General features: G+C 41.5%; 1 protein-coding gene across 2 annotated transcripts in view; it reads right to left on the bottom strand.

Moving 5' to 3' along the window:
- Positions 1-3,817: 3,817 nt before the first annotated feature.
- LOC139381575 (cytohesin-1-like) overlaps positions 3,818-24,925 on the bottom strand; it is a 45,603-nt gene continuing 24,495 nt past the window's right edge. For both annotated transcript variants that reach the window (XM_071125217.1, XM_071125216.1), the window contains exons 2-13: positions 23,444-23,526; positions 16,023-16,087; positions 15,237-15,303; positions 15,016-15,134; positions 14,533-14,613; positions 14,343-14,455; positions 14,083-14,231; positions 10,565-10,676; positions 8,616-8,692; positions 8,420-8,491; positions 8,156-8,310; positions 3,818-5,472 (exon numbers count right to left, since the gene is read on the bottom strand). In XM_071125217.1, coding sequence (XP_070981318.1) covers positions 5,394-5,472; positions 8,156-8,310; positions 8,420-8,491; positions 8,616-8,692; positions 10,565-10,676; positions 14,083-14,231; positions 14,343-14,455; positions 14,533-14,613; positions 15,016-15,134; positions 15,237-15,303; positions 16,023-16,087; positions 23,444-23,526 — 1,172 coding nt within the window. In that variant the 3' untranslated portion in view covers positions 3,818-5,393. The remainder of the gene's footprint in view (positions 5,473-8,155; positions 8,311-8,419; positions 8,492-8,615; positions 8,693-10,564; positions 10,677-14,082; positions 14,232-14,342; positions 14,456-14,532; positions 14,614-15,015; positions 15,135-15,236; positions 15,304-16,022; positions 16,088-23,443; positions 23,527-24,925) is intronic.

Here is a 24,925-nt window from a genome sequence, read left to right on the forward strand (position 1 = left end):
GGTCATCACTCATTCACTGCATAGTTTGTCAAGGTCCGGACATATTCATTTTAACATATTAACCTATATCTACTGCCTATTAAAATTAAACACATTAACGTGTATCTGCTGCCTTTTTTCAAGTGTTTTTTTGTGAATTCTCAGTGTACAGCAATCAATAATGAAGCATTATCTGAAAATTGTAGTGACCTTAACCCAACACCTAGCGACCTCGTCAGGAGGTTCAGACCTCTTGGCGTAACGGTTAGTGTTAGTTTGACAATTGCTAGACCAGGGTTTGAGTCCCGGTCGGGGCAACCCCCTGAATTTGCTACACTGGTGTCAGAACTGGGATGGTGGTCATCGGAGGAGGAAGGGGTTAATGTAGCGACCTTAACCAAACACCTAGCAACCTTGACAAGAGGTTCAGGCCTCTTGGCGTTAGGCTGTTGGCTTGACAGTTACTGGACCTGGGTTCGACTCCCTGAATTTGCTACATCGGTGTCAAAACTGGGATGGTGGTCATCAGAGGAGGAAGGGGCTAAAGTAGCGACCTTAACCCAACACCTAGCAACCTTGTCAAGAGGTTCAGGCCTCTTGGCGCTCAGCTGTTGGCTTGACAGTCACTGCACCTGCTTTCAACTCCCAGTCGGGGATACCCCCTGAATTCACTACAATTATATAGTTGTATTGTGTAGCTTGTATTATATATGCATTGTCTCAGTAATATTATCTAGTATAATGAACAAAAATATAAATGGAACATGCAACAATTTCAACGATTTTACTGAGCTACAATTCATAGAAGGAAATCAGTCAATTGGAAAAAATAGATTAGACCCTAATCTGTGGATTTCACATGACTGGGGAGGGGTGCAGCCATAGGTGGGCCTTGGAGGGCATAGGCCCACCCACTGGGGAGCCAGGCCCAGCCAATCAGAATGAGTTTTTCACCACAAAAGGGCTTTATTACAGACAAAAATACCCTTCAGCACCACCTCAGATGATCCTGTGGATGAAGAAGCCAGATGTGGAGGTCCTGGGCTGGCATTATACGAGGTCTGCGGTTGTAAGGCCGGTTGGACGTACTGCTAAATACTCTAAAACGACGTTGGAGTCAGTTTATGATAGAGAAATTAACATCAAATTATCTGGCAACAGCTCAGTTGGACATTCCTGTAGCCAGCATGCCAATTGCACACGCCCTCAAAACTTGAGACATCTGTTGCATTGTGTTGTGTGACAAACTGCACATGTTAAAGTAGCCTTTTATTGTCCCAAGCACAAGGTGCACCTGTGTAATGATCATGCTTTTAATCAGCTTCTTGATATGACACACCTGTCAGGTTGATGGATTATCTTGGCAAAGGAAAAATGCTCACTAACAGGGATGTAAACAAATTTGTGCACACAATTTGAGAGAGATAAGCTTTTTGTGCATATGAAACATTTCTGGGATTTTCTTTTTCAGCTCATGAAACATGGGACCAACACTTTACATGTTGCGTTTATATTTTTGTTCAGTTTCAAAATGTTATATGAATGGTGACAGTTCCAATGATATAAAAATATTCCTATATCAATACATTTTCAAATATATTGTGAATAATACATGTATAATATGGTCTCAACACTGTATACATTACCAAAAATATATCTCAAATATATATTATTTATATATGTACAATATATTTTAGCATATTGTTACTCTAATATATTACACAATACATTTAACAAAATGTAAATATGTACACTACATTCGTAGAGTATTCAGACCCCTTCACTTTTTCCACATTTTGTTACGTTACAGCCTTTTTCTAAAATTGATGAAATAAAAAAAAATCCTCATCAATCAACACACAATGTCCCATAATGACAAAACAAAAACAGAAATACCTTATTTACATAAGTATTCAGACACTTTGCTATGAGACTCGAAATTGTGCTCAGGTTCATCCGGTTTCCATTGATCATTCTTGAGACGTTTCTACAACTTCATTGGAGTCCACCTGTGGTAAATTCAATTGATTGGACATGATTTGGAAAGGCACACACCTGTTTTTATAGAGTAAGGTCCCACAATTGACATTGCATGTCAGAGCGAAAACCAAGCCGTGAGGTCGAAGGAATTGTCCATAGAGCTCAGAGAGAACTAATTGTCCGTAGAGCTCCGAGACCGGATTGTGTGGAGGCACAGATCTGGGGAAGGGTACCACAACATTTCTGCAGCATTGCAGGTCCCCAAGAACATCATTCTTAAATGGAAGAAGTTTGGAGCCAGTAAGGCTCTTCCAAGAGCTGGCCGCACAAACTGAGCAACCAGGGGAGAAGGGCCTTGGTCAGGGCAAGAACCCGATGGTCACTCTGATAGAGCTCCAGTGTTTCTTTGTGGAGATGGGAGAACCTTTCAGAAGGACAACCATATCTGCAGTATCCTTTATGGTAGAGAGGCCAGACGGAAGCTACTCCTCAGTAAAAGGCACATGAAATCCCGCTTGGAGTTGGCCTAAAGGACTCTCAGACCATGAGAAACAAGATTCTCTGGTCTGATGAAACCAAAATTGAACTCTTTGGCCTGAATGCCAAGTGTCAGGTCTGGAGGAAACCTGGCACCATCACTACTGTAAAGCATGGTGGTGGCAGCATCATGCTGTGAGGATGTTTTTCAGTGGCAGGGACTGGGAGACTAGTCAGGATCAAGGGAAAGATTAACGGAGCAAAGTACAGAGATCCTTGATGAAAACCTGGTCTAGAGCGTTCAGGACCTCAGACTGGGGCAATAGTTCACCTTCCAACAGGACAACAACTCTAAGCACACAGCTAAGACCATGCAGGAGTTGCTTCGGGACAAGTCTCAATGTCCCTGAGAGGCCCAGCGAGAGCCAGGACTTGAACCCGATCGAACATCTCTGGAGAGAACTGAAAATGTCTGTGCAGCGACCCTCCCCATCCAACCTGACAGAGCTTGAGAGGATCTGCAGAGAATGGGACAAACTCCCAAAATGCATGTGCCAAGCTTGTAGCGTCATACCCAACAAGACACAAGGCTGTACTCACTGCCAAAGGTGCTTCAACAAAGTACTGAGTAAAGGGTCTAAATACTTATGTAAATGTGATATTGCCATTTTTTATTTGTAATTTGTAAAAATGTCAAATAAAAATGTGCTTTGTCATTATGGGGTGTAGATTGATGAGGGAAAAAACTATTTAATCAATTTTAGAATAAGGCTGTAACGTAACAAAATGTGGAAAAAGTGAAGGGGTCTGAATACTTTCCGATTGTACTGTATACATATTTCATTTCTGTAAGGTCTCCCCTGCAGTACATTTCTGTAAGGTCTCCCCTGCAGTACATTTCTGTAAGGTCTCCCCTGCAGTACATTTCTGTAAGGTCTCCCCTGCAGTACATTTCTGTAAGGTCTCCCCTGCAGTACATTTCTGCCATTTGTCCGGCTTCAATTTTAGTGCCTTTTAATGTGACATTCTGTAAAAACTCAACCCTCTCAACCTTCCATGTCATCCTAGTTTTCTGACAGCCACTGTCAGCTGTTTGCTTGCTAGCTATTCCCGCATTTTTGGTGGACATCAATCTTACTAGCTAGCTTGACATCAAAACTTCAACTGACAAAACGTTGTCCTAAAAATTCACCCATTCCAAAAGTTTTTGTTCTGCTTGTCAATCAGCTCAAAAGGCTGGTGCTATGAAACGTGGACCATATATCACCGTGTCTTTGTGTCTAGTGTGGTTATATCCAATGTCAAAATAAAGTTTTTACTGAGTTTAACCTCACTTGCCAAGTCAAATCTTAAACAAAGAAAGGAAAAATGAGACTAGTATTGGAGATTTATTTTTGGTAATCTGAAATCAAATGAACAAACACATGATGGCATACGGGTATAAACAGCACAAACCTTTATGATACAAAACAAACAAATTATGTGCATTATAGGTAAATAAACCTATAATTCAAGCTTGACTTGCATTTCATAATCAGTACATTGAGAACAAAACCATTGTCGATTAATTTATTTGCCATTATAAAAACTGAAATCACAGCCCTCCAAAGAGCACATTGATATGACAGAAATGCATATCTTATAACACATTTGTAACAGACAGCACACAACTGTATAACACTGTAATAAGGTCTTAGACCTTAGGTCTTTTATTTATTAAACAAATCCTTTCTCTGCAAACATATTGCTGCTTCTACAAAGTGCTTTTAATTGTCACAATATCAGAATAAAAGACTGAATAGTTCAACCCGAAACAAAGTGATATGTTTTGATCCTTTGTCTACCTCTCACCCTCATTTCTTTCTCCCCCTTCCACCATTCCTCCTCCTTCCACGTGACTGTGCAGTTGCAGTAACAGAGGGATGGCAGAGAAAGGCTTTGGGCAGAGACAGTTTTTTGCAACTTCCCAACTCAGCTCCCATTTCTCAAACCCTGACTCACTGACAGCCCAATTACTAGTGATGCGGCAATAAAATCGGTGCGGTTACATATCGGGATATTATTTTTGATGATGTATCATATCGTTTTGACAATATGGCAATATTACTGTTGCGCTAGTTGGCTTAACCTGCACCAAAACTCCTTTATAGCTTGTTCTCCATCTTATTTTGAAATGGGGAGCCAATTTGTTTTCAGCACTTTCATTTCCATGACTGATCAAAACTCATTATCTCATGGCTCTCTTGTCCCTCTGCAGCAGACATATCCTGAGAAAAATGTTTGGAATATCGAATTGCAAAATCACAGTATCGAATCTCAATACATATAGAATCGTGAGAATCGCATCGGCACCTAAGTAGCGTGATATTGCATCGTGAGGTCAGTCCCTGGCAATTCCTATCAATTACCTGGACACATTTAAACAAACATGGAACCAAAGAAAGAGAGAAACAGAGACAGAGAGAGAGAGACAGCGAGAGAAACACATACAGAGAGACGGAGAGAGAGGAGAAACAGTGGTGGTTTGTTATGAGAACCATTCAGAAAGAAATTTTATGTAGTTACAACAGCACTATGACAAGAACCCTCAGAAAAAGAGGTTTGTGTAAAAATAGGTTCATGTTGCCTTTCTCTGTTAATTTTTATCAAAGCATAATATTGCATTATTTAACTTCCTGTAGAGGGCGCTGAAAAGGGACATTAATCCTCTCTGCATTCCTGTCCCAACCCTGTGCCCCTTCATAATCCTTCCCCTCCAGTGTTTATGAATCTGATGAAAACAAGATCAATATGATGACAGCGTCCACCTAGACTTCCAACAGGCTTTGGGGATCTTTTGCTTTCTTGTGTATACAGTTCCATAGGTCCTTTAGTTCAGGTCCATGGGCACAAACACTGGGCTGTAGAATAGAGTGAGGCCTGCTCCTCCTGCTGAAGTGCTGGAGCCTGGGTCTTTTCTACAGACTTGTCAGGGCAGACACCTTCTTCTTCCGGGCTGCCAGCATCTCGTAGAAGGGGTCCCTGCTGATGGCATTTCTACATTAAGAGAGGGGAGAACAATATGAATTTAACTTTTTGGCATGAGACTAGAGCAGGATCATACAGATGAAGGATAGGACATGACTTGGAAGAAATAAGAACCAAAACTCTCGCCTTTCTCCCAAAATGTGCACTTGTTCACTTCCCGTAATGGATTTGAAAGTAAATGACTGGTACAGTTGAAGTCAGAAGTGTACATACACTTAGGTTGGAGTCATTAAAACTCATTTTTCAACCACTCCACAAATTCCTTGTTAACAAATTATAGTTTTGGCAAGTCGGTTAGGATATCTACTTTGTGCATGACACAAGTCATTTATCCAAAAATTGTTTAAAGACAGATTATTTAACTTATAATTCACTGTATCAAGTTTACATACACTAAAGTTGACTGTGGCTTTAAACAGCTTGGAAAATTCCAGAAAATGATGTCATGGCTTTAGAAGCTTCTGATAGGCTAATTGACATAATTTGAGTCAATTGGAGGTGTACATATGGATGTATTTCAAGGCCTACCTTCAAACTCTGTGCCTCTTTGCTTAACTTTGGGCTGCAATCCCGTTAACGGATTGATATGACAACAGCCAGTGAAAGTGCAGGGCGCCAAATTCAAAACAACAGATATCTCACAATGAAAATTCCTCAAACATACATGTATCTTATACCGTTTTAAAGGTAATCTTGTTGTTAATCCCACCACAGTGTCCGATTTAAAATAGGCTTTACCGCGAAAGCACCACAAACGATTATGTTAGGTCACCACCAAGCCACAGAAAAACACAGCCATTTTTCCAGCCAAAGAGAGGAGTCACAAAAAGCACAAATAGAGATACAATTAATCACTAACCTTTGATGATCTTCATCAGATGACACTCATAGGACTTTATGTTACACAATACATGTATGTTTTGTTTGATAGAGTTCATATTTATATAAAAAAAAATCTGAGTTTACATTGGCGCGTTACATTCACTAGTTCCAAAAACATCCAGTGATTTTGCATAGCCACATCGATGGTTCATCATAAATGTAGATGATAATACAAGTTATACACATGGAATTATAGATATACCTCTCCTTAATGCAACCGCTATGTCAGATTTCAAAAACACTTCACGGAAAAAGCAAATCATGCAATAATCTGAGACGGAGCTCAGAAAACAATAAATGCATGATTTGTTCGATAATGTCCATTATTTATGTCCAAGTACCTACTTTTGTTAGCACGTTAGGTACACATATCTGGGACTGAGGAGCAGGCCGTTTACTCTGGGCACCTTTCATCCAAGCTACTCAATACTGCCCCTGCAGCCATAAGAAGTTAACATCATGGGAATATCAAAGGAAATCAGCCAAGACCTCAGAAAAAAATGTAGACCTCCACAAGTCTGGTTCATCCTTGGGAGCAATTTCCAAACACCTGAAGGTACCACGTTCATCTGTACAAACAATACTGTGCAAGTATAAACACCATGGGACCACGCAGCCATCATACCGCTCAGGAAGGGCACGCGTTCTGTCTCCTGAGATGAACGTAATTTGGTGCGAAAAGTGGAAATCAATCCCAGAACAACAGCAAAGGGCCTTGTGAAGATGCTGGAGGAAACAGGTACAAAAAATCTATATCCACAGTAAAACGAGTCCTATATCGACATAACCTGAAAGGCCACTCAGCAAGGAAGAAGCCACTGCTCCAAAACCGCCATAAAAATGCCAGACTACGGTTTGCAACTGCACATGGGGACAAAGATCATACTTTTTGGAGAAATGTCCTCTGGTCTGATGAAACAAAAATAGAACTGTTTGGCCATAATGACCATCGTCATGTTTGGAGGAAAAAGGGGGAGTCTTGCAAGCCGAAGAACACCATCCCAACCATGAAGCACCGGGGTGGCAGCATCATGTTGTGGGGGTGCTTTGCTGCAGGAGGGACTGGTGCACTTCACAAAATAGATGGCATCATGAAAATGATGTGGATATATTGAAGCAACATCTCAAGACATCAGTCAGGAAGTTAAAGCTTGGTCGCAAATGGGTCTTCCAAATGGACAATGACCTCAAGCATACTTCCAAAGTTGTGGCAAAATGGCTTAAGGACAACAAAGTCAAGGTATTGGAGTGGCCATCACAAAGCCCTGACCTCAATCCAATAGAAACTTTGTGGGCAGAACTGAAAAAGCGTGTGCAAGCAAGGAGGCCTACAAACCTGACTCAGTTACAACATCTCTGTCAGGAGGAATGGGCCAAAATTCAACAAACGTATTGTGGGAAGCTTGTGGAAGGCTACTCGAAACGTTTGACCCAAGTTAAAACAATTTAAATGCAATGCTACCAAATACTAATTGAGTGCATGTAAACTTCTGAACCACTGGAAATGTGATGAAATAAATAAAAGCTGAAATAAATCCTTCTCTCTACTATTATTCTGACATTTCACATTCTTAAAATAAAGTGGTGATCCTAACCGACCTAAGACAGGGAATTTTTACTTGGATTAAATGTCAGGAATTGTGAAAAACTGAGTTTAAATGTATTTGGCTAAGGTGTATGTAAACGTCCGACTTCAACTGTATATGGAAAGTCCCTCTAGCGCATGCCTACACAAATCCAATGGTGTTTTTTGAATGCATATACACTTCAGGAAGAATGAGAGGTTATTTGGACACCGCCAAGAATTCACTTTATGCTGGTGATCCACTCCTCCTTTTCCTCGGCTGTGGGGGCGGAGATTCGATAGAAAGTGTGGTTGCCCTCGACAACACGTCCGTCCGCCTCGGTCTTACATGCCTTGATCACCTGATCCCTGTGGTCAGGGATGAACAGCTCAAAACAGTTCTGAGAGAGCGAAAGCGAGGGAGAGAGATAGATGTGACTCAGAGGCTTTTAAAAGGAAACAGGAAGAAAGAGCACAGGAAAAGAGGGAGAGAGAAATAAAGTAACTTACTGGTTTCTTGGAGTCGTCCACCTCTCTAATACTCAGATTCTCCAGAGGGATGATACCCCTAGGCTCCTTATCCTGGAGGGAGGGAGGAGAGAGAAAACACAGCGAGAGCATTACAGCTCACAACTGGTACATTGCATGTAATGGAGAAAAAGCATAACAGAAAAAGAGAGAGGAATAGAAAGAGAGAACAACTCACAGTAGTGTACTCAAAGTAGTACAGGCAGTTGTCTGTGAGGATGAACCATCGTCTCTTCCATGTCTTCACACGCCCCCCTGAGGGGGTTAGAGGTTAAAGGTCAGAGTTCAATCAGGATTCATTAGATTAAAGGGTTAGAACAAGCAAAATCCACAGATTAAAAAGCTGCCCCTAGACAGTCCAGGCAGACGGCAGCCCAGACATCAGCCAGTACCAGGCAGGAGGCTATGGACGCATTCCAGGTAGTCTTTAATGCACTCATGTTTCTCAGAAGACACAGCATGATAGCAACAAAGTTGACCATGAATGCAATGCATTAGTTGAGATCATACAGAATGATAGAGAACTCTTTTTTTGTATCTGTCCCATTATGGCGTCTATAAGTGCACAGGCAGTGCCATTGAGGCCATCTCCATTTTGAAGTAGTACATTTTCTTCTTCTACTACTACTACTTCTGTGAGTTGCTAAACAAACTGAAAGGGTGCATACTGCCACCTGGAGTGTGTTGTTTGAACAGGTATAAAGGTTGCCGATTTACTGCCACCTGCAGTTATGGAATATTTGCTCACGAGTATAATTCATTAGCTGATCCCTCCTGATGACCCGGATGGAATAATGTGATCATTTTCTAACCCATAGGAAGTCCCACCCAGTTGACTACTTCAAAATGGTAAAAGTCCTCAATTGCGCTGACAATGCTGCAATGGGCTTTTGAGCACTAGAGTCCTCTATATATCTCTATGGTTGAGATACTGATTGGATGGTAGGGTTAGGTTTAAAGGTTGTTTGCGTTGAAGTCAATGACATCTTGCTCAGATTAAAGAGCAGATAAATCACATTTTACCAACAATTAAACACAATTTCATTCTTTATAATGACATCATAGTTAACAGTAGATTTTCATTAGACAAAACCTTGATTTTTTTATTTAACCTTTATTTAACCAGGTAGGCTAGTTGAGAACAAGTTCTCATTTGCAACTGCGACCTGGCCAAGATAAAGCGTAGCAATTCGACACATACAACAACACAGAGTTACACATGGAATAAACAAAACATACAGTCAATAATACAGTAGAACAAAAGAAAACAAAAAAGTCTATATACAGTGTGTGCAAATGAGGTAAGATAAGGGAGGTAAGGCAATAAATAGGTCATGGTGGCGAAGTAATTACAATATAACAATTAAACACTGGAATGGTAGATCGGCAGAAGATGAATGTGCAGGTAGAGATACTGGGGTGCAAAGGAGCAAAATAAATAAATAAATACCAGTATGGGGATGAGGTAGGTAGATAGATAGACTGTTTACAGATGGGCTGTGTTGCATGGCATGGGTTGCATGGCAGAGTATGGGAAGCAGCACCAAGAAGCAAAGCACATACAGGCTGAGGAGGTTAACACCTTGATCACACTGATAGCGTTATTACGCAAAATAGTAAGCAGCATCATCTGGATATGTGTGCAACAAATGTTCAACATTCACCTTCTGCTACCATTTCTGTCAAGCCGTCTACGCATTCAGTTTGACGCATATGTTCCACAAATCCAACGTATGCACAACACAGAACGCACTGCGATGCAAGGCAAATGCAGCGTTCCATTGGAAATTAATGTACTTCTAGTGTACCAAAATGACGCTGTTGGCGTGATCAAGGCATCAGGCTTCCAATCCATAAATACATATTTACATACATACCTCCTGGAGACCAAAATCATCCAAAACAAATAAGGAAGAAAAAACACAAAGACAAACTACATTGAGTCATAAATACTTTTACCAGTTATATATGTTTATACTCATTATATAGGCTATATTCTTGGTATGAATGAGAAGGCCAAACAGGAGAGTGTAGTTCTGCATCTGTCCATACGAGGGAGTGGAAGTATCAATAAAGCTTGCTGTCCTGTGTTCTATAAGACTTTTACAGCAAAGTTGACTCTCTCACCTCGTTTGAGTAGCCAGCCCTCCCGGTCAGGGTTGAAGAAAGTGTGTGTGAGGTCATTCCCATCATCCTCTGGAATTTTAAAGGGCTCGTTCTTTATACCCTCATACAGATTCTACAGAGAGCGAGAGAGAGAAAGAGAGAAAGAAAGAAAGAAAGAAAGAAAGAAAGAAAGAAAGAGGGGGATATGGAGAGGGGGATATGGAGAGGGGGATATGGAGAGGGGGATATGGAGAGGGGGATATGGAGAGAGATATATGGAGAGAGATATGGAGAGAGAGATATGGAGAAAGAGGGATATTTTATATATATATATATATGAAAGAGGGATGGAGAGAGAAAGAGGGATGGAGAGAGAGAGAAAATAGAAAGGTATGGAAAGAGAGAGGTGGAGAAAGATTTTTAAAAATCTAAACACTCTTAGATAACTTTCTGGAAACCACATCCACTCACAGTAAAGAAGGCATCAATCTGTCAGTAGAAAAACATCAACAATATAGTCAGGCAAACGGCAAAAGAAGAACAACTGGATTTATGAAAAACAAACCAAAAACCCCCACAGATGACAAGACTATCAAACCAAAAGCACAGAGACCCAAATAATGGTGAATTACGCTTTAAGCCTTATTACTGTGAGACATTAAAACTCTATAAACATACGCTCAGAACCAAAAAAATCCCAGTACAACAGCAAGCAGCTGACACAAATTGAGTAGTCCATGAACAAACCATTTTTGGCAAAATTGGAAACTAGAGGGATTAGCATTACAAAATGGTGACTTATGGACAACCCATTTTAAAACACTCTACAACACCGTTCAAACTGATAGAAACACAGAACAATGCCAAATTCATGAGAAATTGAATGGATTAAAAAAAGCTATAAAGAACAATCAAAATCTTTTGGACTCCCCAATGACTGACCAGGAGCTCTATAAGAAACTTCAGGCCCTTAAATGTAAAAAAAAAAAGCATGCAGACTTGATGGCATCCTAAATGAGATGCTCAAATTCACTAGTGCAAAATTTCAATTCGCTATATTAAAACTGTTTAATTTTATCCTGACTGTAGGTTATTTTCCTGACATCTGGAATAAAGGACTCATAACCCCAATCTTTAAGAACAGAGACATATTTTACCCTAACAATTACAGACGCATTTGTGTGAACAATAATTTGAGAGAGGTTTTCTGTAGTATTATAAATGCAAGAGTTCTAAACTTCCTTAATAAGCACAATGTCAAGTAAAAGCCAAATTCGATTTATACCAAAATATTACATGACCAATCATATTTACACCCTACACACCCTGATAGATAAAAATGTCCACCAAAATAGCACCAAAATTTATGCTTGCTTTATCGACTTTCAAAATGCATTGAATTATATTTTGCCTACAGGACTGTTCTAAAAAGTTATTGAAGGTGGTGTAGGGGGTAAAACATATGACATTATCAAAACTGGCAATATGCGCAGCATCAAAACTGGCAATATGCGCAGCATCAAAACTGGCAATATGCGCAGCATCAAAACTGGCAATATGCGCAGCATCAAAACTGGTAAGAAAAAACATAAGAATTCTTTAACCAGAGGCGGGGCCTTGGCCAGGTTTGAGCCCCACGCTCTTCAATATTTACATCAACAGTGGTATTCTAGAAAAAGCAGATGACCTGTGCCTGCTGTCACCCACAGCACATGGCCTACAGCTGAGCCTGGACCTGCTAGAGCAGTACTGCCAGACTGCTAGAGCAGTACTGCCAGACAGTACTGCCAGACCTGGGCCTGGACCATTTTCCAGAGAAGATGTAGATCTCAGGGAATTAGACCAAAGTGCATAATTGGTACAAAATATAGAGTAGGGCACACACTACAATTACTTAGGTTTAAAAATAATATTTACAGGACACCTTCATGAGGCGGTGAATGAACAGAGAGAAAGCACACAGGGCATTCTAAAAAACTAAATTAAATCGAAATACCTCAAATTTGGCAAAAAATAATTGATTGTGTCATTGAACCAATTGCACTATATGGCAGCGAGGTGTGGGGTCCACTTGCAAAACAACATTCCACCCAATGGGACAAACACCCCATTGAGACCCTGCATGCAGAGTTTTGTAAGATTGTCCAGAGGAAAATTACAAACAATACATGCAAGGCAAAATTAGGCCAACATCCGCTAATAATAAAAACAAAAAAAAGAGCAATTCTGTTTTGGAAACATCTAAAATACAGTGACCCCCTCTCATCTAGCTGGTCCAGGTTCACAAACCTGTTTTACTAACACACTGAAGCCTCAGGACCAAACATCCAATGAATCAGAATAAACCAAATGACAACTGTCAAAACAATTATCCTATTGGGATACACAAGCACAAAGCAGTGCTATCTGGCACCATGGCAAACTATTTGACCATGGTGACTGATCAAAACCTTAGAAAAACCTTGACAGAGTAGATGCTCAATGAGCACAGCCTTGTCATTGAGAAGGGTAGACACAGGAAACCTGCTCCATTTAGAGGAATGGCTGTGCAACCACTACACCACAGCATAACCTGAGACAGAGCTGCATTTCCTGACAAAATGTCCAAAATATAAAACAAATAGTGTAATTTCCTTATTCAAGGTTTCAAAGACCTCTCTGATGAGAATAGGCTACCCGTCCTGATGGGGGAGGACGCAAAGCGCTGTGGGTTGGCAGAGCACTACATAGCTGCCATAAAATGAGGGACAGTGTCTTACAGACCAACCAACCTGCACATGCCCTCTATGTTATTGCCCATTGTATGGTTATTTTACCCTTGATTATTGTTGTTACTGATTGTCCCATTGACAATGTTGATTATTATTATTTGAATTATGTTAATATTGTAAAATGTATCACTTAATCACCAAAGTATGCTTTGGCAATAAATTAATTGTTACATCATGCCATTAAAGCAAATTGAATTGAGAGAGGAGAGAGGAGAGAGAGACTTCCCACAAAATGAGGTGGAAACTGAGCTGCACTTCCTAACCTCCTGCCAAATGTATGACCCTATTAGAGACACATTTCCCTCAGATTACACAGACCCACAAAGAATTCGAAAACAAATCCAATTTTGATAAACTCCCACTCCGCCAGGAAAATAACCTCTCCCTCAACAAAACGAAGGAGCTGATCATGGACTTCAGGAGACAGCAGAATAAGCACACCCCTATCCATATCGACAGGATGTGCTGAAGAGGAGATCCCTTGCCATGTGTTCTCCAAACTCATTACACATTATAAGAGAAGACAGAGCTGTTATCTTGGCAAAGGGAGCTTGCGCAAAGTATTGAATGAATGAAGTATTTTTTCTACTTTAACTATTTGTACATCGTTACGACACTGTATATAGACAGACATGTGTCATGTGTGACCAGGTCCTCAACCTCTAGTATTGTATGGATATAGGGCGGAAGAGACAGAGGTATAGATAATGGGAGGGGAAGAGAGAGAGCTTTATAAAAGGACAGAGGGATGGAGAAAGTGATAAATACCCTGAGTAGGTCCTCAGGCAGGTCACCTCCATCGTTGATTCCTCTGTTCATGGCGCTGAATCTCTGGTGGGAGGGTTTGTCCTTCACATTGGGGTTATGGAGACTGGTGTTCAGCATGATCACAGCAAACGACAACACATAACACGTATCTGGAGCACAGAGAGGGACAGGCAGGTTTGTGTGCGTGTGTGTGTGTGTATGTGTGTGTATATGTGTGTGTGTGTGTGTGTATGTGTGACTGAATGGTGGCCTTTCTATACCGCTGTGCTGGAAGACCCCAGGGTTACAGTGACAGTATCTCTGGGCAAAAGCCTCCATCATCCTGTCGATCTTCTGAGCTTCGCCTGGCAACCGGAAACTCCAAAGGAACTGCCTGGGTGAGAGAACATGCAATCATAAGGGTGTGTGTGTGTGTGTGTGTGTGTGTGTGTGTATGTGTGTGTGTGTTACCTGAGGGCCTGGACCAGGTTGAGGTCTGTGAATTCATGCAGCTCCACGAAGGCATGTAGAACCTCAAGATTGAAGTCATTTCTACAGAAAACACATACCAACAGACAGTATTCAAGTCTATGGCCATAAAACTGAATAGATCAGGGTCATGTTCAGTAGGGAATACTGTAATTAAACGTTTTAAAAACAAACATTTGCATTTCCTGTTCATTCTGTTTCTCCTTTTTTCAAAATGTTGCTTTGAGATCTCTCAGAGAACAGCTCTGCAACCAGAAACATGGAAACTCAAATATAATCTATAATCTCCTAATACTGACCTCCTTTCTGTGGCCAATGTGTGTGTGTGTGTGTCTCTGTCTGTCTAGGGAGGATGGGCCAAATCAATATCACTGAGTTGAGAATGCATTAACCCACTTAAGAGGTCACTTAAGAGGTCACTTAAGAGGTCACTCAATACTGTTCACCCAACCACCCGTTTCTCACCTCTCCCCCAGATAGTCTCCGATGGCGGTCTTGTTAAGCCCCTCCCCTTTATAGAGAAACTGGGCGATGTCATTGCTGGTGTTCTTCAGCAGACCGCTGTCAATCAAAAACCGGATCCCCTGATTGATGGTACACAGCCAATCAAAACACAGAATCCCAACCACAAACCACAGCACAGAGTGGAGGTTAGGGGCTGGTTTGCCATTGGGTTTCTCCCTCACCTTCTTGGGGTCCATGTTGAACTTCTTACGGCCCATGGACACTTGCTTGTTTCTCTGCATGCTTTTTCTACAGACAAAACACAGTTATGAAGTCTGTATAACACATTCATAGAGCGTACCTAAACACTACATAGGACCTTCAAAACACAATTCCAATTACCCTCATAACAGACAGAAATCTTTGTAAACCATTTAAACACACACTTCATACATGTTATTAACACCATCCCTCAATTAACAGCCCCATTAACTCATTTAGATGTCTGTAGCTTCGGGGCAACAACTGGCCCAGACCAATCACTCTTAAAGGAGGCACACACAGACACCCGATCACTGACATCATTACCAATCATTAAGGATGATTCTTCTCCCTCTCCCAACATTTTTTACATTTGAATAATTTAGCAGACGCTCTTATCCAGAGCGACTTACAGTTAGTGCATTCATCTGAAGATAGCTAGGTAAGGCAGCCACACATATCACAGTAGTAGTAAGTAACTTTTTCCTCAATAAAAAGTTATCTGCAAAGTGCTAGTAGGAAAAGACAAGTGCAACTATTATTTATTTTTCAGGGGGCGGGCTTGGATGGCCCTTGAGACCACAGGTGGCATAACAGAGTGCTGGGTTGGGGTGTAAGGTTTGAGCATAGCCTGAAGGCAGGGAGGGGCAGAGCCATCACCACACAAAGGGTAGAACGCACACAGTACATACAGTACACACACAGGACAATCCTCAGTAGTGATACACAATCACAATAACAGACATAGAAACACACACAGATCATACCTCTCTTTGGTAATGCCCAGGTTGTCAATTTCATTCGTCACCTCTTCTATCTCATCCTTCAGCCTCTAGAGAGAGAGAGAGATAAGTGTATGGTACAGTGAGATCACATTACTCTGTCTGTCTCGTGATGTCTGACCATCCCTCAACCCCACAGAGCAGCTTTGATGCAGCCTCAGCTAATACTCATACCCATGGCACTAAAAGAGAGGGAGGGAGGAAGAGAGAGGAATGAAGGCGGGAGAAATAAGAGTGAGAGAAGTTTGTTGTGTATATGTAATTGGTGTATGGATGGAGTATGTTTACAAGACGTAAACCAACTGAAATATCTGCCTTTGAAAAAGGGGTTAAGGTTTCTGACAGGAGACATACCTTATATACTGTTTGGGAGGAGTTAAGTGGAGACAATCCTATGGGTTGTGTAAGAGGTAAGTGGGTGAATCTTCTACAGATGGTCCCACTGGGAACTGATGCACCTGCTGCTAGCTAGGGTCAAACCAGACAACCCTCCCCCTCCCTCCCTCCCCCCCTCTGTCACTCATTTTGTGGCACGGAGTCAATGTGGATTACTCTACACACAGCCAGAGACAGTAGCCGCAGCGTCGCTCTTGCAAAAGAAACCTGCGACAGATTGGCTAGTAAAACGCACACTCGACCTTGTGATTGGACCAGAAAACTGTCAATCAACACAGGTCGGTGAGCTAGCGAACAGATTACTGATTTGCTGTAGCATTCAGCTATAGAATTGGGTGCAGTGCAAAGGTCAAATTGTAGGATGAGAGGATTGACATAATAAATGTGCAGCTCTAAACATTGTTTGGCTTATGAAGCCCCCTCCATCTGTGCAGAGAAGATAACCTCCTCCGAATCCCCAAAACACAACAGCCACAGGAGAACTTTGTTTTGACGTCGTAAAGGACCATTCACCAACACTGAAAAGATATAGCTAGCTAACAACCTCCTTTTCTACGTGGAAAAGACGGTCAGAGACTTACCAGCTACGTTAGCCTTTCGAAAAAAGCTTCTCCCAAGTGGGTGTGACACCTACCCTATTTGCCTGCTGCACTGCTGCTTGGATTCCACCTGGCGATCGGTTCACCGTCTCCCCCGGCCTGTCTCCCCCTGTCTGGTATAGGTACCCCCGCCACACTTCCCCCCCTCCCCCGAGTTTTCGCTAGTCTCCAGCACACATGCACTGTTGAGGCGAGTGACTCTGAACTTACAATGGCTAGCCCCAAGTTGTTATATTTTTCTCTTGTGCTTTATGCTATTTGCCTCATGACTCCTGCATGCTTAGTTGACTATGAACTTGCTTGTTTAGACCAACCGTGTGACAGACTGTTTGTTCCCACACTCGGGACTCTGACTCTATTGGTTACACGGACTCTTGGCCTCTATTCTTACCACCTCTCGCCGGCGTTGTATTCATGTTACCTGATGAAATTGCTGTACAATATGATCTTGTTGCCATTAATGCACATTCAAATGTTATAAAATCAACACTGCAGAGCTCTCCCTGTCCTCTGCCTTGCCCTGATTGTATTACTTCCAATTATATCTGGAAATGTGCATGAACACCCTGGCCATTTGCTGTTGCTAGCCCCAATTCTGATTGGTGCTCTGATATCTGCTTCAATTATTTCTGGTCTTGTAAAAGCCTGGGTTTTCTGCACGTTAATACTAGAATCTTATTACCTAAAATGGATCAATTGAAAGTGTGGGTTCACAGCTCCAATCCAGATGTGTTGGTCATTACAGAGACATGGTTAAGAAAGAGAGTTTTGAGCAATGATAACCTTTCTCGTTATAATCTTTTTTGGCAAGACAGATCTTCCAAAGGTGATGGAGTGGCAATCTTTAACAAGGATCACCTTCAGTGCTCGGTTGTCTCCACCAAGTCTGTCCCCAAACAATTTGATTTGCTGGTTTTACACATTAAACTTTGTTGACTGATACTGGGTGTTATCGGCCACCATCAGCACCGGCCTGTACCCTAAATGCCCTAAGCTCTCTCCTGGCCCTTTACACCAAGTCTGAATTTGTCCTATTAGGTGACCTAAACAGGGACATGCTTAAACCACCATACCAAATTCTAAAGCAATGGGACTCAAATCAAATTGTATTACTTACGAGCCCCTAACCAACAATACAGTTTAAAAAAATACAGATAAGAATAAGAAACAAAAGCAACAAGTTATTAAAGAGCAGCAGTAAAATAACAATAGCGAGACTACCACTGAGATCAAAGACACAAAAACAGAGAGATGAAACAAAGAGAAAGAGGGGGGGATATTGAAAACATTGTTTTGTGAATGTAGAGAGAGAGGGGGATAGAGAAATTTGAGAGGGATAAATAAGATGGAGAGAGCAACAGAGAGGGAGGATGAAGGAATGAGAGTGAGATGAGACACATAGCGCTTTGAGAATCTAAAAAAATATTGAACCTTTATTTAACCAGGAAGGGCTCATTGAGATTTGAAATATTTTTTCAAGAGCATCCTGGCCAAGATGGGCAGCACCAAGTCATTACACAATTACAGACAGACAACATGAAAAACTATAGGTAATCTAGTAAAAAAAAGAGAATTCACAAGAGTATAACAAAATCATATAACAGCAAATTAAAAACATTGACAGGTCAGGGAATCAAACTCAAAATCCTTCATCAATGATTTAAAAACACCAATCGGGACAAGTTCTTCCAGTTTAAAAGTATTTTGTAAGGTGTCCCAAGACGATGGCGCAGAGTACATAAAAGCCCTTGTACCAAATACAGTTCAGACATTTGGAACAGTTAGCAGGATAAAGTCCTGCGAACAAAGAGAGTGCCCACCACATTTCTGAACAATAAAAATGCACAAATAAAAAAATGGTAGTAAACCCATAATGGCTTTGTAAATAAAAGTATACCAGTGCCTGAGCCTACGAGTGACTAGAGAAGAGAAGGCCAGCCAACCCTGGTATACAAAGTGCAGTGGTGCGTAAGAGTTTTGCAGTTTAAAATACATCTCAAAGCTGCATGGTAAAAGGTGTCAATTGATCTCAAACACTGAGTAGAAGCATTCATATATAAAATATCCCCATAGTCTAGTAAGGGCATAAATGTAGCTGATACTAGCCTCCTGGCTTCAAAAGAAAAACAGGCCTTATTCCTAAAATAATAATAATTTATTATTATAGGGTGAGATGAAGAGACAGTCTGTCCAAATGGCTTCCTACTCCCTACATAGTCAATTACTTTTGACCACTACCAGTGGACTTCATAGGGAATAGGGTGCCATTTGGACGCACCCAGAGAGGGGGTTACAGACCGGTTTCTGACAGATTAGAGGGATAATCATCGGAGGACAATATGCATGAGAGAGTCTGCTGACTCTGATGTATCCTTCATCGGTGTTTGGGTTACCAGTTTGACACGCCGCCAGTCTCGGTAACAGGGACATTACACACTCCATTACCACTCCATCAGCCCCCCTGGGGTCCTACCATCCTTTACCAATAGACAACTTTAGCACAATACTAATATTAATGTTTGCACACACCCACAGGATAAGAGCGCCTGCTAAATTACTTTTTTTAGTAGTTTGTTTTGCCAGTAATTTACTGTCTTTTAAAAATAAAAATGAGTCATTTAGCAGACACTCTTATCTAGAGCGATTTACAGGAGCAATTACGGTTAAGTGCCTTGCTCAAGGGCACGTCAGCATATTTTTCACCTAGTCGGCTTAGGGATTCAAACCAGTAACCTTTTGATTACTGGCGCAAAGCTCTAACCGCTCTGCTACCTGCGACTTCTGTGCTGCCAGTAATTTACAGTAACCTACTGGCTACCGTTCCATTTATCATTATCACATCAAATCTACTGAAACACCTGTCTACAGCAACATGCTGCATTTCTAGAATCTACCGGAAACAGTGGTAAGTAAACTGTTGCAGATTTACAGTGCAGGGAGCTAGTATCAACGACAGGCAGTATTTCTGCTCCATGTATTTGATATACAGTACAGTACATTAGGTATTTCAATACCTATTTTGTCATTTGTATTTCACTGGCCTAAACTACAATTAATGTAGCCCATTTTGTAACAGTTTAATAATGCATGCATGCATTTCCTAATACAAAAATGAACTTGCAAAAAGCCCGCTTAACTATAACAACATTGTCGGTAACGGTAACATAACCTTTATACTTGCCATGACTGTGCTATGTTCTTGCACTGACAGTGTCGCTGTGGATAAGTGTGTCTACTAAATTACCAAAATGGAAAAATGAACACTTGCAAAGAACATGCTTGCGTATCAGCCCCTGAACTAGGCCTTAATTTGATCAAAATACAAGTAGTTTAAGGGTTGAACTCAGAATAATACCCAGCTGTGTGCTTTGCAAGTTAATTTTTACATTTCGGTCATTTAGCAAGTGCTCTTGTCCAGAGCAACTTAGTCAGTGCATTATACTAAGGTTGATAAGAAAACACATCATAGCAAGTAAAACCTTTACTGAGAATGTTGTTGAAATTAAGGATACATTGGCCTTCAAGGTATTTTGTATTTGTAACAAGTTACTTTGAAGGATCTTTGCCCATCTCTGGCTAGTGGAAAGTACGTTACTGTAATATCCACAGGAACTTGCCACCAGCTTCCTGTAAGTTAGACCAGTAGACCAGTTGAGAACAAGTTCTCATTACAACTGCGACCTGGCCAAGATAAAGTAAAGCACTGCAACACAAACAACAACACATGGAATAAACAAACGTTCAGTCAATAACAATAGAAAAAGTCTATATTCAGTGTGTGCAAATGGCGTGAGGAGGTAAGGCAATAAATAGTCCATAGTAGCGAAGTAAATTACAATTTAGCAAATTAACACTGGAGTGATAGATTAACACTGGAGTGCAGATTATGATGTGCAAGTAGAAATACTGGTGTGCAAAAAAGTAAAATAAAACAATATTGGGATGAGGTAGATAGATTGGATGGGCTATTTATAGATGGGCTATTTATAGATGGGCTGTGCACAGCTGCAGCGATCGGTAAGCTGCTACTACTAAAGTTAGTGAGGGAGATATAAATCTCCAACTTCAGCGATTTTTGCAATTCGTTCCAGTCATTGGCAGCAGAGAACTGGAAGGAAAGGCGGCCAAGGAGGTGTTGGATTTAGGGATGACCTGTGAGATATACCTGCTGGAGCGCATGACCAGTGAGCTGAGATAAGGCGGACCTTTACCTAGCAAAGACTTATAGATGACCTGGAGCCAGTGGGTCAGGCGACGAATATGTAGTGAGGGCCAGCCGACAAGAGCATACAGGTCGCAGTGGTGGAGTGCATCCAGTTTGCTGAGTAGAGTATTGGAAGCTATTTTGTAAATGACGTCGCCGAAGATCGAAGATTGGTAGGATAGTCAGTTTTACGAGGGTATGTTCAGCAGCGTGAGTGAAGGAGGCTTTGTTGCGAAATAGGAAGCCGATTCTAGATTGAATTTTGAATTGGAGATGTTTAATATGAGTCTGTAAGGAGAGTTTACAGTCCAGCTAGGTATTTGTAGTTGTCCACATATTCTAAGTCAGAACAGTGCCAGAGTAGTGATGCTAGTCGGGCGGGTAGCGCTCGGTTGAAAAGCATGTGTTTAGTTTTACTAGCGTTTAAGAGCAGTTGGAGGCCACAGAGGAGTGTTGTATGGCATTGAAGCTTGTTTGGAGGTTTGTTAACACAGTGTCCAAAGAAGGGACAGATGTGGTGTAGTCTGCGTAGAGGTGGATCAGGGAATCACCCGCAGCAAGAGCGACATCATTGATATATGCAGAGAAAAAAGAAACCAGTGTGCCTGGCACCCTGAAACCAGTGTGCCTGGCACCCTGAAACCAGTGTGCCAGGCACCTACCACCATACCCCGTTCAAGGGCACTTAAATCTTTTGTCTTGCCCATTCACCCTCTGAATGGCACACACAATCCATATCTCAAGGATTGTAAATGCCTTATTTAAATCTCTCTCCTCCACGTCATCTACATTGATTGAAGTGGATTTAACAGATGACATCAATAAGGGATCATAGCTTTCACCTGGATACACCTGGTCAGTCTGTCAGGGTATTCAACGCTCACCCTACGAGGTCTGGCACCTGCTGGTTTTCTGTTCTAGCTTAAATTGCACCCACCTGGTGTCCCACGTCTAAATCAGTCTGTGATTAGAGGGGAACAATTTAAAAAAGCAGTGAAACTGGCTTCAAGGTCCAGAATTGAATTGGAAGGATTTATGTCATGGAAAGAGCAGGTGTTCCTAATGTTTTGTACACTTCGTGTACACTGGAGTTGCTTACCAAGAAGATATAAATGTTACAGAGTGGCCTAGTCATAGTTTTGACTTAAAATCAGGACAGAAAAAATCTATGGCAAGACTTGAAAATGGCTGTCTAGCAATGATCAACAACCAACTTGACAGAGCTTAAAAGAGTTTAAAAAATAATAAATGTGCAAATACTGTACAATACAGGTGTGCAAAGCTCTGAGAGACTTACTCAGAACAGAAAGACTCACAGCTGTAATCGCTGCCAAAGGTGATTCTAACATGTATTGACTCAGGGGTGTGAATACTTATGTGAATGTGTTATTTCTGTATTTCATTTTCCAAAATTAGCAAACATTTCTAAAAACATGTTTTCACTTTGTCATTATGGGGTATTGTGTTTTTTGTCATTATGGGGTAATGTATGAGAAAATAGATGTAATCCATTTGGAATTCAGGCTGTAACACAAAATGTGGAAGTCAAGGGGTATGAATACTTCCTGAAGGTACTGTAGGTATTCAGATTGTTTTTTTTTAATTAAATTGAGGGTTCATATAAATTATCATAATAAAATATATTTGGTCATGGAATAACATTTGGGGAAATCGGTTCTATACTTTATTTTCCTTATCCATTATTAAATAGCCTGCCTAAAAGATATCATGAGTCTTGTAAAACCAGGTAGAATTGCAGAAAATTATCTTAAGAAAAAAAAAGAAAAAATGCATCAGTCCCTCAAATTAAATTAAATAAAGCTGGTGTTGTATTTAATATAGACTCTCTCAATAAACAATACTGCAAAAGTGAATAAGGGGGCTGTGGGGAAAAAAGTTAGGAACCCCTGATCTAGAATGTAACGCTCTAGTGGACAAATGTGTTCCTTCAGTACCCCCCTTTCCTTCTCCCTTCCCCTCTCCTTCTCTACCACTTTCATGATTGGCCAGTGAAGAGGGCATACCGTGCGAGTAGAAATCAGGCCCAGCATTGAGGAGGAGGTCCTAATTCTTAGGACATGCTCTTTCAGGTTTAACCAATTAAAACCACAGAGAGAGAAAATTGACATTCAATAACAGAATCAGCTGCTTTGCATTTGGCAATAAAGGTTCGAAGGCTCCAGCGGTCCGCTACTGAAGTGTGTTACCTGTATGTCCTGCAGTAGTTCTTGTTTCCTGCGGCGTATGCTCTCCAACTCCTGTTTCTCCTTGGGACTCAGATCATGAGGCACTGAGAGAGGGAGAGAGAGAGCGAGTGTGTGAAGTAGAAAGTGAGGATAATAGTGCTCTGGGTCACCATGGCAACACAGAGCCTACATCCATCAAATTACACCCCAAACTCCAACCCCCTTCTAGCCAACTACTATACCCCCACATACACCTTACAAACCAGCCCCCCCCCCCATGCCAATTAAGCACTCAAGCATCACACCAAGTACTCACTCACAAGACCAAACTAACCCTCCAAGACACACACCTGAACAATATCTGCACTACAAAAATAAGAGAAAGACAGAACACCACGTGTCCATCCGAGAGAGAAAGCTGGACAAAGGACACCCGTCACACCGTAGACCAACTAAACAGAGAAGCTGAAGCTGTAGACCAAAATATCAGTTCCCATTTTGAAAAATGGACATGAGAATAACATCTCCCTGGTGCGTGCACACCCACTACATGAGCCCCAAATTTCATCAGGGGAGGAGAACAGAATGGATTTACATATCAGCTTATGAAGTAATCCGGCCAGTGGTATAGTTTAGAGGTCAGTGTGTGTGACAGAACACACTGTCATAGCTCTACTGCCACTGGATGTGTGGTGGCTGCACCTTCAACAACAAAACACACACACTGTTGGCTTCTGCCTGTTTACTGTCCTTACACACACACGAGAAAAATCCACAAAGTCATTTAGGCTACTAAACAACAGTTTAGGTCTTCTACAAAATAAATTGAAATTACCTGCTAAAGTTCTCAATTTTATCCATTGAAGACTGTTGTGATGTGTCTTTTGTACACGAAGGCCTAGTACTGAACTAAGACGTGTGTGTATACAGTGCATTCAGAAGAGACCCCTTCACTTTTTCAAAATGTTGTTACATTACAGCCTTATTCTAAGATCAATCTACATGTAACGGATGTGAAACGGCTAGCTAGTCAGCGGTGGTGCGCGCTAAATAGCGTTTCAATCGGTGACGTCACTTGCTCTGAGACCTTGAAGTAGTGGTTCCCCTTGCTCTGCAAGGGCCGCGGCTTTTGTGGAGAGATGGGTAACGATGCTTCGAGGGTGACTGTTGTTGATGTGTGCAGAGGGTCCCTGATTCGCGCCCGGTTATGGGCGAGGGGACGGTCTAAAATTATACTGTTACATACACACAATATCTCATAAAGTATTGTGAACATCACCGGGACCAAGCTTCCTGCCATCCAGGACCTCTATACCAGACAGTGTCAGAGGAAGGCCCTAAAAATTGTCAAAAGACTCCAGCCACCCTAGTCATAGACTGTTCTCTCTGCTACCCCAAGGCAAGCGGTACCGGAGCGCTAAGTCTAGGTCCAAAAGACTTAACAGCTTCTACCCCCAAAACCATAAGACTCCAGAACAGCTAATCAAATGGCTACCCAGACTA

Source organism: Oncorhynchus clarkii, chromosome 23 (assembly GCF_045791955.1).
Source record: "Oncorhynchus clarkii lewisi isolate Uvic-CL-2024 chromosome 23, UVic_Ocla_1.0, whole genome shotgun sequence".
Lineage (NCBI taxonomy): Eukaryota > Metazoa > Chordata > Actinopteri > Salmoniformes > Salmonidae > Oncorhynchus > Oncorhynchus clarkii.